Source organism: Myripristis murdjan, chromosome 12, assembly GCF_902150065.1.
Source record: "Myripristis murdjan chromosome 12, fMyrMur1.1, whole genome shotgun sequence".
NCBI lineage: Eukaryota > Metazoa > Chordata > Actinopteri > Holocentriformes > Holocentridae > Myripristis > Myripristis murdjan.
Window position 1 is genome coordinate 19071352 of NC_043991.1, and position 13679 is coordinate 19085030.

General features: G+C 39.8%; 1 protein-coding gene across 1 annotated transcript; it reads right to left on the reverse strand.

The window, feature by feature from the left end:
* Positions 1-1601: 1601 nt before the first annotated feature.
* uap1l1 (UDP-N-acetylglucosamine pyrophosphorylase 1 like 1) lies at positions 1602-8728 on the reverse strand. Its single transcript, XM_030066168.1, has 9 exons — positions 8064-8728; positions 7057-7261; positions 6594-6769; positions 5599-5771; positions 5232-5425; positions 4422-4562; positions 3532-3717; positions 2712-2778; positions 1602-2192 (listed from the first exon to the last, which is right to left on the reverse strand). The coding sequence occupies exons 1-9, from the start codon at positions 8341-8343 to the stop codon at positions 2106-2108; spliced, it is 1509 nt and encodes a 502-aa protein (XP_029922028.1). The 5' UTR covers positions 8344-8728; the 3' UTR covers positions 1602-2105.
* Between the last annotated feature and the right edge of the window lie 4951 nt (positions 8729-13679).

Below are 13679 nucleotides of genomic sequence, written 5' to 3' on the forward strand. Positions count from 1 at the left end.
CTGGTTTAGTCTCACCATGATTTGCCAGTGATAAAGTATGACATCTAAACAGCTCAACCCTTTGACAGCTGAGCAAATTCACCTGCTTTCTCTCAAAGACATGGAAGATAAAAAGAGGAGGGAGAGGATATTACAAGAAAATCAAACTTTGCAAATGGGGAAAATTACCACTAAATATTTTTAAAATTTCAAGAAAACTATATTTGTAGTTATTAAAATGATATACTATATTTACACATCAGAACAGTGATGCTGGATTGACAACAAATGTCTTGTGTTAAAATGCTTGTGAAAAGGCGTCTCCTTAAAACAAACCAAATAACCCTTGATACAAGGCAAAAGCACTTGAAACAGGGGTGTGCGTCAACTCGGGGTTCATAGCATTAAAAGATTAAAAAAAAAAAAAAAAAAAAACCTGCACTAGCCCTAGTATTTGTCATTCAGTTAAAGAGAACCTAGAGCCAGCCCCTCATGTGTCTGTGTGCAGCTTGACATTATGTAAAACAATAATATTAGGCTAGTGTAGCTCATTTGTTGAGAGCCTGTAGGATCAAATAGCAGCTTCACGAGTCCATACACCTCCAGGGACGGAGCTGAGCTAAAAGGGGGGCACCTTTTTCTGAGCTCTGTGTGAGGGGACGCCCACAGTCTGTGACTTTGAAAAGCCCCTATATTAGGCTGTACTGCCCTGGACTGTATTAAAACACAAAGTTGACCCATTATTTCCAACTATAGGGTAAGCTACAGTTTGGTGGTGTTTAAATAACTCATCCCACATGCTGTTGAAACTCGAAGCTTGGCTAAAATGACTGGAGGAGAGTGTCCGTTTCTAAACTCCAATTATGTTTGAGTAACTACATCCATGCTTTGCCAGCAAACCCCCCCATATGAACCAAGTGGCTGCATGGGGATGTGTGGTGCACAGCCGACAGCCAGGCCATTATAAATTGATCAATGTGATAATTACCACAGGTCAGCAGGTTCGGAGGGAACATTGGTTCTGAATAAATGACCATGTGCAGACAGTACTTTCCAGTGGTTTTCAAGGTCTCTGTGTGGCCTGTTTCACAGCCCTTTTAATAATTTCTGATTTGGTTCTCTACCGCTTTCCATTTGCACCAGCTGATGTCCAAGTTATGAAGATGCACAAAATACACTATAGGCCCAAAGCAAAATATGATGAGATCTGAGCTGCAGATGACCAAGATGTGTGCTTAAATGTTAAAAACCTCTCTTGGTGCACAAGGGGAGATCATCCAAGTCAACCTGCCAGCCACATGTATCAGTTTCCTTACTTACTGCAACACACAGGCCTAACCTACATGATCTCTGAGTTTAACATTACACACTGTCTTTCACCAAGGGAGAATACTACTGAGTACACATCGGCTAACGCTGTGTGAATGACGCATTTATCAGTGTTAGGAAACAATTAGAAAGCTGACAACTAAAGTCACCACTAGTCACTTTCTCATGTCATGTCGTGCATGATAGCATCTAAAAAAAAAAAAAAATGCAGTGAAAGACGACACTGAGCAGAGTGAGCACCTCTATATGTTGCTCTGCAGAAATGATTCACTCAAGAAACAATTCAACTTGAAGGCTTTTTTTTTTTTTTTTTTTCAAAAATATCATGAAACAGATTATTGTTGTCCTGGGACATTTAAAAACAAATGGTGGGAACAAAATCTAGGCTCCACTACAAAGAGATTTCACAGGGATCACAGGTATTAGTGAATGACAAAAAGGGAAGGGAAACCTGGTTGGTTTTATGAGAAATAAAACAACACATTGCATATGAAGTGTTTCCATTCACATGTTGACTGTAACTCCTGGCTTGTCCCTGATTTGGTTGCTTTGTTTCTCACTGATCACATCACAAGATTTATTGCTCCGCCACAACAAAATTGATGAGGTGCGCGAAATTGGCAGTTTATCATAATTATCACATCTCAAGTTTAAATGCAGCTGGAAACATTTCGTTACATTGTTCGTTCTTGGGCAGACAGTACCAAAAGACATCTATCCAGGGATGAACCCGTCATCCTGGGCCAGCCCCCTGAATGCACTGCCATCACAGATATTATTTAATAATCAGAGCTCTATCACAGGGCCTGCAGCTCCTTCACCCTTTTCTCATCCAGAAGGAAGGGAGTCGGTAAAGTCTTCCCTTTCAGCAGCCGCTCCAAGCCCTAACACAGACAGAGAGATGCAGGTTAAATCACAGGTCGCTAAATAATTTTTTTTTTTGCAAATCTTCCAGCTGTACAAATTTTCTTTATCGATTGTTAGTTATTGCAAATCATTCTGATAGTTATTTTGTTTATGTTTCAGACTTTTTCTGCAAATTGGTTTCCTTTTTTACAATCATATTTCTTTTTTTTTTAATCATTATAATTATTATTATTATTGTTTAAAAATTTTCTGGTAATTTTCTTGTAACGTTTTGCTGATTGATTCCTTGTGTATCCAGTGACCCAGTGAATTTGCATTAATAAACACCCTGAACACATTACTCATGCATTTTGAGTCATGAAATAACAGTTTAAAAAAATCTCTGAGCCCATATACACTGTTGACTACAACCAAAATATTTAATACAGTCAACTGATTTTGGAACATATCAATAAGCACAACTCAAGGCCACAAACTCAGTGTTATAAAATCCTTTCTCTGATTGTTTGGCTGCAGAGTCGGGAGCTCGTTCTCACCTCTCCAAAGTAGGAGACCAGCGGGGAAATCTCACATTGTGCTGAAGGACTGCTCTCCCCTGTCACCCTGCCAGAAAACACACATTTTTATTTTTTTGTGACCAAAGTTTTAATAATCCTTCTTGCATTCTGTATGTTAGACCATTTCATCTATTATGACAGAAAACAATGAAGCAGAATAAATAAATAAATAAAAATGGAACAATAAACTTCATTTTAATCATTTTGTACAGGGCTAACCATACTTTATTGCCCATTTATTGAACATTTTTCAGCTTTTCAAAAGGCTAGAAATTAAAGCACTGAGGGATGCATACAGTTTTTGATTGAGCATTATTTAACAGAACAGACTGCAGCAGCTGTTAATGTAGTCATGTAATAACGGGTCAAAATGAAAGAAAATGCCTCTGTGAGGCAAAATGTGAGCTATTAATGCAAGATAGTCCCAGAAAATGTAATATCATCACATTATATTAGCCAGCAGTTATGATGTCACGAGGGGTATAACATTTTTAACTGATGATGTGACAATAATAGACAGATGTCAAAGCTGTTGTGAAGATGACAGGATATCACATTATTACATTAAATTACTATTACATCTTCAATCACTGAAAAATATGTTACAGCCTTTATGAAATAATAACAGGCGTAATATTCATGTCATAATGTGATGATATTAAATTATCTGAATTTAATATCATTTTTCATGTTTCATTATATTGTCAACCCACTTAGAGGGACATTTTATTCCATTTTGACCAGTGACCCTGCAGTTGGGATATTATTAGTTAGTGTGAGGAGTAAAGTCCAGTTGAACCTGGCTGTGGGAGGAAGAGTGTTTCCATGCTGGTCCAGCAGAGCAGCCCCAGCAGCCCGGGCCCAGCGGCTGTGTTGGGCCAGCAGGGAGGCTCTGGCCGTCGTTGGAGTGTCCATGGCTGCCCCATCCGCATTTTTTAGGGGGGAGAACTCGTCCTCCCTCACCACTTCAAACACCACAAAGTTCCTTCCAAAGACAGACAGCACATGCTCTAATTACCTGCACCTGCAAATACAATTTCAACGGCAATTCGCCTGCTGGGATTTCATTTTAGTTCACACTCTGAGAAATGCGCAGGGGTGCAGTGGACACAGGGGGGACGGGGGTGCATGTCCCCCTCACCTGTCCCATCTGTTGCCTGCACTTTGTTGCACCTACAAGTTATAGTTAGTCCAGTTCCTAAACAGTTAAGCCATGCCTCATCCCTACTGCATCTTTTTTTTCTGTTTTGTTTAAATGCTTGTGAAAGGCATCCGATTATTTTGAACCTGAACCTGATTAAATTCACTTAATTTTTGTTAAAAACAAAGGGGAAAAGGCGACAAGTAAATTGGCAAGAAATGACCCCAAAAATGAGAAGGAAAAAAAAAAAACAACACAAAAATTAGCAGATAAAGTACCAAAACAAATTACAGAAAATTAGTAAAACGCTACTGGAAAATAACAACATTTTTTTTTTTTTTTTACAAAAATTACTTATACTTATTTAATTATTTATAATTATTATGAATATAGAGCATATTCAAAATTAAATTACAAGGAAATTACCACAAAAATGTGTAAAAAAAAAAAAAAAAAAAAGAATGCTGATGAATGAACAAGTAAAAATTTCTTTAGAAAACCAGAAAGTTAGGAGTTAGGTGTAGAAACGGTGCAGTAATCGGCAATACCTGGAGAATGGAAAGACATCAAAAACAAATTTCTCCATCTTGATGCCATTGGGCTTGTCAGGTTTCACTTGGTTGCCACAGCCGTCCACAAAGGGCACTTTCTTGATCGCCACGTGTTGCTTCAGCTGGACCTCAAACTTCCTGTGAGACGAAAATGATTAGTAGGAAACCAAGAGCAGTACAATAAGTTCAGTCGGTACAATTTAGTGATCAAGAACGGATTTGGTAAAGGTTCCAGCTGCCTTTTCACTGTACATGACTGCACATACGACATTCATAATGCCCCCCCTAGTGGCAGCTGTTCATAATTGCTGAATGCTAAATTAATGGTTGTAATTAAAAACACACACATGCAAAAATCAATGTAGCAACACCAAATTCACAAGTGCACAAAGTTAAAGACTACAGCTCAAAACTATAACACAGCATACAGACACAACATTAAGAAGTCTACCATCTTGGACATGGCACTGTGGTCCAAACTAAAGGATGAGCTGGCGACTCTGTACAGCTCAGTTTGTCATATGTCATAAGAGTGCACAGTATGAAAGGAAGGTTAGACACACTTGAGCTACCAGCTGAAAAGTGAAACCATAAAGAAGACGGGGTGCACCCTGGGTTAGATGGGTGCTGTGGATCTGTAACCACATCCACACCTGGTTTATTTAGGGAGTTTGTGATTCCTGATCAGAGATGAGAACAGGACAAAGAGGCAGCTGAAGAGTGATCTAATCTTAAATCCCCATGCTGTGCTCTCAGGTATATGCTACCAAGCCCACAGTGCTCACATGTGGTAGGAAAGGGTCTTACTGTGCCACCTCGTGCAGAAAAGCCCTGGTGAAGAAGTGGTTGCAGATATTTCCGGCACTGTAGACCAGCTCTCCCCCGGGTCCTCTGAGTTTGGCCGTCTCCGGTTGGATCTCGCTGTACTCCACCACCTGGTGGACCCCGCCCACCCTGCAAACCACACCCACCGGCTCTGAGGGGTGCCTTTTCTCCACCACCTTACACAACATAAAAATGATCAAATCAATGCCTGCTCAGTCAGGTACACTAGATGAAAGCGCTATGAGACAGAAAGCTGAGCGCCGAGGAGTCTGATCTGTACGCGATGAGAGGAAGCGGAACAAACGAGACCACAGCTAGAGGTTATGGTCAAGATGGAGGAAAACTGTACCTTGGCTCCACAATCCGCCCCTTTGCTCACGCAGAATCCAATGAAGACTGGGTCGGCCATTTTGACCAGGATGTTGTCCACACAGTAGACATGGAGATACTCCACACCCCTTCTCTCCATGTCCTCCAGCACCTTGTTGTCCACCAGAGCGCGGTACAGACCACCATTTCCATCTGACAAAGAATGCAGTGTGTATGCAGAAATAAGGCATTACCTCAACCTTTGCTATTTTTATTTCTGGACTACAAATATTTGAAGTTGTTTTCCTCACTGGATTAATGAAAGAGGCATTCATACTGAGGGGTGCAGCTGCAGATCACGACTACTGCGCTGACTGATGAGAGACTCATCAGTTCTGAGCAGTAATGCAACCCTTGGATTGTGTAATCAAGGTATAAAAATCAAATAAATGAAGTCAGTCTGGATATATTTAAGTGTATTATTAATAATTCAAAACATGCTCACTTCAATATTTTATATATTAGGTGCCAAATCCTAACATAAATTTTAACAAGAGTCCAGAGTCAATACAGAATATTTTAAGCCGCTCTGGACTCATATTAAAGTGTGTATCATATTGAAGTGTGCAATCTGATTAAATCTGATTACAATTGCTATTGCATTATAATAGGCAACTTGGTTGAGGGATCAGAAGTTAAAATGTAATGTCTTGTCTTTTAGTAAAACTAAAAGCAGCTTTCTGAAAGTTCATTTTGATATTGTAATGGAATGAATGGAAACCAATGGCTGGATAAAAGGGAGGAAAAACTATATATATGGGGAAAAAATGGGAGCTCTAAAATATGACTGTTTGCTTCAGGGACAGATCAGCAGAAGCATGAAATATTTCTGGATATTATGCTATTTCAACAGATTGTTAATATATGTAAATGGACATCAAAGAGCACAGCAGTGGCATTGAGCTGAAGCTGATGTATCAGTGATTTAGGTGGAATTAGCTTCCATATCTTCTGGATTATCTGCTCTCCACCTACCTGGGGCCATCGCTATCTTCCCTTTGCTCTGCAGGATGACCTTTCCATCGAAGGTCACAGCAGGGATCATCCGCTGCTCAAACATAATGACGTTTGATGGCTCAAGACCAAAGTAGTGATGCTCTTTGAAGAACTTCTCAGTGGGATCCAGAGTGAACTCACTGGTCATTATGTACCTGACAGCATAGAAATAACAATGGAATAGGCACATTTAAGGCACCAACAGGTTTTGAAGAAAGATAATTTGCCCTCTATAATCTGGGACACCTTATTTCTTGTCTTAAAAACATCTCAAGAATAAAAAAAGATTAACTTTTTATCACTTGGTGACACCGAGAATCCTGAGGTTATAATAGTAATAGGTCAGTGTGAATGGATATCAACCTGTCCTCAAGGCATTTCTAAATTCACCTCTAGTCAACATTATATGTGTTTGCTGAGGAAGATGCACCCTTCATCTTACCAAGGGACAGTGCATTTGGAGCCATGCTTTAGGTCTGCCAGCTCTTGGATTTTGTGAATGCGCTCTGCCTGGATCTGATACAAGGTTTTGCCGCTCGGGAGCCCGACATCATACATCCCTTTAGGATACTGCACACCAAGACGGGTCCCCTGACCACCGGCCAGCAGCAGGACTCCAACGCGATTCTGTGAGATCTGCAAGATCCCTATAAACAAAGAGCCAACATGAGCAGCAGCAGGATTATGCCAGGGGGCACCTTGTGTCCTACTGGTTTTAAATCACAGTCTCTACACATTAGACCACCAACCTGACAAACTAGCAGAGGGAAAACTACATTTTTGTAAAGCAAATAAAGCAAATTCACCTGATGTCTTTCAAAATACAGTGACTGAAAATGACTGGGAAACTAGAAAAATAATGAAGTTACAAAAAAGAAAAGAACAAAAGGTGTAGGATCTAAAATTTAACAATATTAAAACAAATATAAGAAATCTCTATGTATAGTTATTAAAATTCTATATTTAAAGGTAGGATGAGTTGTGCTGTATAGCGACATGAGCATCAGATTTCATGTGTTTAAATGCTTTCACAAGCATTTAATACTTAAACCAAAATATCTCTTGATAAGAGGCCCCCACAGGGCAAATCACTTCAAATGGGGGTCCGTGGTAACTTGGGACATGAAAAAGTATGAAAACCTCTGCTGACGTTTTTAATAAGTCACAGACATAACTTAGAAGTTGCATAACAACTGTAAGATCAGTTTCCTCCCCCAGACCATTCTCTCTTGGTCACCCAGCCACCCCCTCAAAAAACAGACACCCTGAGTGAAAAAAGTCGGGTTTTCCCCACGATTCACTTCCTATTTCTCCTCTGTTCCTGATCTGGGAGCCGAAACTACCAGAGGAGAAAGACTAAAACTATGAGAAAACTCTCATGTGTGTTTTCACATCAATGAGGATTTCACAGACTCAGAAAAACCACACAACAGCGCTGTCGACATTCACCTTCACTCTCCCAGCTGGCCAGAGTGTTTGTGTCACTCTTCTGAGTGCTGCCAATGAACTCCGGAAGGACTGGCTCTATGTTTCCGTCCAGTTTTGTTGACGGTGAGGCTGCAGCCTTTGCAGCACCATCACAGTGGTCTTGTAATCCCTTCAGATCCAGCTGGGACAACTCCAGCAGAAACCGAGCCCGCTCCTCCTTGGACAGCTCTGGCCAAAACTGCAGGACGTGAGACTGTCCCGCGTCCTCCAAGCACAGCTTCACCTCCTGCAGGGAGAGCATTTTGTGCGCCTGTCCAGCTGAGAGGCCGCGGAGCAAAGCGCAGAGCAGGATGGAAATCTGCACACATATGCGACTTCCTTATTCCCGGCTGCAGTGGGGCTGGTGGTGGAGCGAAGGAAATGACTACACCTTTTTCATGAGCAACTCGTGACTGAGGCATAGGATCCAAACAAGGATGTCTGGGGTGAAATGCTCCAATAACAAATGCAGGGATAGCTCGTCGCTGCCAAAGCAAATGTTGCGCAACCTTGCTGCTCGACAAGAAAACACTTTTATATGAGCTACATGATGATGAAAAGTCCAAAACGTCTGACTTATTTGCAAAACTTTAACGCTTGGAGGATTACGTTCGCCAGCTGCACGAGACTTGGTGTTCCATAGTGAACATGGCACTGGCCGAAAAAATGTGGACAAAATGAGGTTATTTACATAATCAGCTGACTGTGTGTCGCTGGGCATTAAAACTAGTCCTTAAATGTGCAAGTGTCTTTTCCACGGTGCACTGAGACCAGAAACTATTGTCATATTGATCAAATTAGAAAAAAATAAACATTAAAAAAAAAATAAATAAAAAAAATTAAAAAAGTCATGTCTGCGTTGACTTCCAATTAAGAGACCAAGTACACACTCAGAAATCATTAAAATTCGTCACTTAGCACTTCATTTGCCATTATTTGGTGCGTATTAAAAGCAGCCACCCCGTTACAATATTGCATATATTAATTAATTATCCATCTTCGGAAAACTTTCCGGGCCCCAAACAACCACCCTAAGCAAACTAGCAACTAATAAACTGGCAGTCATACAGTAACATTTGACAAATCAACAGGAATGGCCCTAGAACACCTTAATCACAGTAACACACTTGTGTTGGTGTTGGCTGCCACTGCTGCCACGGGCGGATCTATGGGGTGGCATGACCTGGCAGCTGACACCCTAAAGACAAAAGCCACCTCAGCTCTGGGCAAAATCATTTTTAAAAATGTTGCTGGTCAGAAATGTACAATATCAAAGCTCTGATGTCTGAGTTCAACTGAAAACGTGTGAAAACCTGTGGACAAATTCAAGAGGGATGAGACTGTTCTTTATTGTCAATGTACAAACATACAATGAAATTCAAGTGCACTTGAGGACCAGGCTCATACACCCTTTCTACACATTTGAATAACATGGTAATCTAACAATATCATTACAGTCCCCATGAAATGACCTCACATGACTTCTACTTCATGTAAAATCAAGTATCTAAAATGGCGACATTGTCCTCGTGGATAGAAATTTTAATCAATAAAATTCTCACAAATCTTTAAACATTCTCTCTCATCCACCAGTTCTTCAAATAAATGTGTTTCCCTCCTAAACTGGGATCCTATTTGATTAGGGCTAGGTCTGTCAAGAAAGGAGTCCATTTCATGGGGTCTTTAATGTCATTCAAATCCCTTTGGACATTGAAGCATTGTAACGAGACAGCATCTAAAAGTGATAAATCAGGTCAGACATTAGCATGGGTGTCAAGTTGGTGAGATACATAATTCCTCATCTCTGCCCGTCCCCTAACTCTACCCTCTCAGTGCTTAAATCAATCAACCTGCCGATAAAACAACCTTTCATATCCTGTTGTATACCTTTTGTTTGCTGTGATTTCATTACCCAATATGCTTTTCAGTTTAGCTGATTCTGCCCTGCTCACAGAAACCACTTCCCCAGTCTTCTTTCACTTCCACCAACCCAGACTGTTAGTTTGTGGTGGCAGTGAAGCTGCTGTTAGATGATCTCCTGTCTCCTTTTGTGCTTATTAATTCCATGAATCACTCAGCTTCTTTACACTTTATGCACAGAGAAGTAACATTGTTATTATAACATTGTTCAAGATTTAGCAATTTTAATATCTGGAAGTTGTAACACACATTCTCTGTTGCCCATCACATCTGGATCCATGTTCTTGAGCTGCAGACACACACCATCTTTGCGAAATTTCAGTCTGGTTTAGTCCACCACACAGAGTTAATAAAGTTAGTAATTACCTTCTTTTAATTTTGGGTGCAAGGGATTGATTGAATAGTAATCCTGTAAGACTTAGGTGTGGCATTTGACGCAGCAGGTCTTGCAACTCATCACCTTCATCAGGTGATGTCAGCTGTGAGGTCCCTCAGGGCTTGATTCCAGGCCCTATTCTTTTCTGGCACGCCTCCATATCCAATATTTATTATGTAGCCTACTTGATTATTTTTTTATCAGTTGTTTCTATCTGTATTTAGTACCCTCATTTTCTGAAAATCAGTATGGTAGCAAACTAGTTTGTTAAAATGACTATATCTTCATCTTAGAAAAAAGCTGCTTAGATGTTTTCTGTGCTGCATTTATAGCATTTCAGACCTTCATAAAAATTGCATCTTCATGTGGTGCAAAATTCAGTGTGACTTTGTGTGCAGTCAATAGTAAAACCAAAACAATGTCAAATCGGCAAGTTAAATGTTGATCAAGTTTATTTAACAGTAGATCCCATACAAGCATAAATATTTTTTCCTTGACATTCATTCAATGGATGCATCTACAAACAGGCAATTACGATAATTTTCACAAACTCATTCTTGCACCTCTCAAATACAGTTAGCATTTTAAAAATAAAATAAAAATATATATATATCAAATACATTTTGTAAACTACACCACCGTTAGACCAATATATAGATACTATACACAATAGACTTAAGTGTGTATAGTCTAGGAGTTCCTTTAAATTTTCAAGTTGACTGACAATCAGCCCAATTGCCTGTTAGTCAATGCAGCATAAGGCGCTACGTTTTGAGACATTAGTGTGTTACTTCTTTTTTTGTTTGTTTTTTTTCTGTGCTGAAAAAAATAGGGATTCAGGCTTTAATATGTTTCAGAGCAAAATGCAGAACATGAATAGTTTTTGATACCAACTGGGCAAAAGTTCACATACAGCCACGTGGTGACAGCATTCTGTGCCACCATTTTATGCATATATAATATCAGACGGAGTCTGATACAAGCGCTGTCTGTGCCGGAAGGAGAGAGAAGCGAAGAAGTGCGGGCCGAGATAACTATCACCACTTCTCGGTTTTGATGGACCAGCTGATCAGGACCACTAGTGAATGTCTAAATTGAGGCCCATCAAATGTTCTCCACCAGCTATAAAGACACAGCATGACTCAAAAAGCAGATGTGGCGCTCGATTAGTAAGGCAACCGACACAGCAGTCTAGCATTCTTAAGGTAACGAGCAGAGACTACAAGTAAGACTTCAGGTATACAAAATGGTCACATTTTGAGCAAAAATACTGAGTACAGCACGCTGGTTTTTAAAGCAGGGACCCTGGTCTTTCGGGGGATAATTCCATCCATTCATACTTTCCACAACACATACATGTACCTGATTTACTAGGATAGATCCTTTTCTCTCTGACTGCCCACAGTGTCTTTTTCTTGTGGTGGTCAGATGTCCTTTTTGCCTGAGTAGTGTTCGTGACAGAAATGCATGGTTTGGCATTCTGGTTATTACCATGACAACTCACAAAATCACAATTACGTAGCATGAAACAGAGCATTTTCGATCTAATTTTGGAATTGAATTTTGAACCAGTTCACAGCTGCCTCTATTACTTCCATTCATTAGGAAAACAAACCCATGCACTTCTTCTTCACCTGATTGACAAGACTACTCAAACACCACAGAACCAACTGAGTACAGATTATGTGTTACAAATGGATCACAGATTCAGTCACCATACCTTTTTTTGTAAAAATAAATAAATAAATATATAAATAAGAAAAAAGCAGAACATTTTGTTTTGATTAAAGCAGAGTACCTTAAAGTGCATTAAGTGTTTCACATACTCCACCTCCTTTAGCGTTTAGGGGCAATGAAGAGAGTTTGGCGCTGATTTCAAGCATTCAACACTCAAGGCACTCATGGAAATCTGTGACCACTTGACATAACTATTAGTCATATGCTGTGAGAGCCATCTCTGCTTGGCAGCACTGGCATATGACTAAAAGAATGGAAAATATTCTGCACCAACAAGCCAGTGCACAATCCTCAAGGTACCTAGCTTCCTACAATGTTCTTTACTAAACAGTCAGATCTATAATGTCTTTTATAGACATTTTTACAATGGAGACTTTACACTGCACATCACGTGATGAATCATGTGGCTCTGTCCATGCCGACTCAATGTAGCCCCTTGCCTCGCTCATTAAAAAATCACAGAGCCTCTGGTTACTTAAGGGGTAGAGTTCTTAACAAGTGTGCTTTCCAGGTAAAACAAGCACAGAACCTCAGTCATTAGAGATTTCTAATATTGCTCCAAAGAAGACTGGGGCCAGCACATTAAATGATTCTATACCCAGTGACTCACTTGCATTCTGTACAAATGCATGAAAAAGGTACTAACCCTGCATCTCCTCTGTCTCAACTCTCACCAGTTTACCAGAAAATGCTTTTGAAAAGATATTTAAAGCTGTTGTATGTGGTTTCACGAGGGGATTTTAAACCTTAAAATATCAAAACTTTATGGTGCTGTGAGGTACTGTACAGCAGTGGTTTTCAAGGTGTGGTCCGGGGACACCCAGAGGTCCTTGAGGGGTTTCCATTGTATTGATTCTCTTATATTTTTTGTCATTTTTTTTTTCTTAATGTTATAGTCATTTTTTGCTAATTTGTTAATGAGGTTTTCGCCCTTGTTTTGAAAGAAATCTATTTTGATTGTAAATTAAGCCATTAGAAATTGCCACCGTACATAAAAAGTAACTGATTTTCTTATCAGGATCCCTGCAGCAAAAACATTTCAGATGAGGGTCTGTGGCTCAATGAAAATCAATTTGGGGGTCCCAAATGTAAAAAAGTTTGAAAGGTGCCGCTGTACAGTACGGAACAAATAACACATTCTGGGAGGAAATCTGGACAACTAGGATGGTAAAGGTAGCGAGTAATTCATTGTGATCTGAATCTTGCAAAAAATTACAATAGAAATGAGCATCTTCTAGGTTTATAGCCATTTTTCTATTTTTAGTGATTATGTCATTATAAGCAAAACTTAATAATACAGCTTTTATGATTTAATGAAGTCCCATTAAGTCATGCCTGACAGCATGTCAGTATATCATGTGCTGACTTCAGCTGTTTGTTTTATAATATAAACAGACAGCCTAATCTGCAGTGGGTTCTTGATCTAGGAGGGAATGCTGGCTTTCTTGTTTGGATCAAAGGTTCTCTCTGTGACAACCCACCAAGAGTTTTTCTGCAAGTGTTACAGACAAAATTGTGTCAAACACACTAAAAGCACAAATTAAAAGCACATGTTTGTTGTTCTG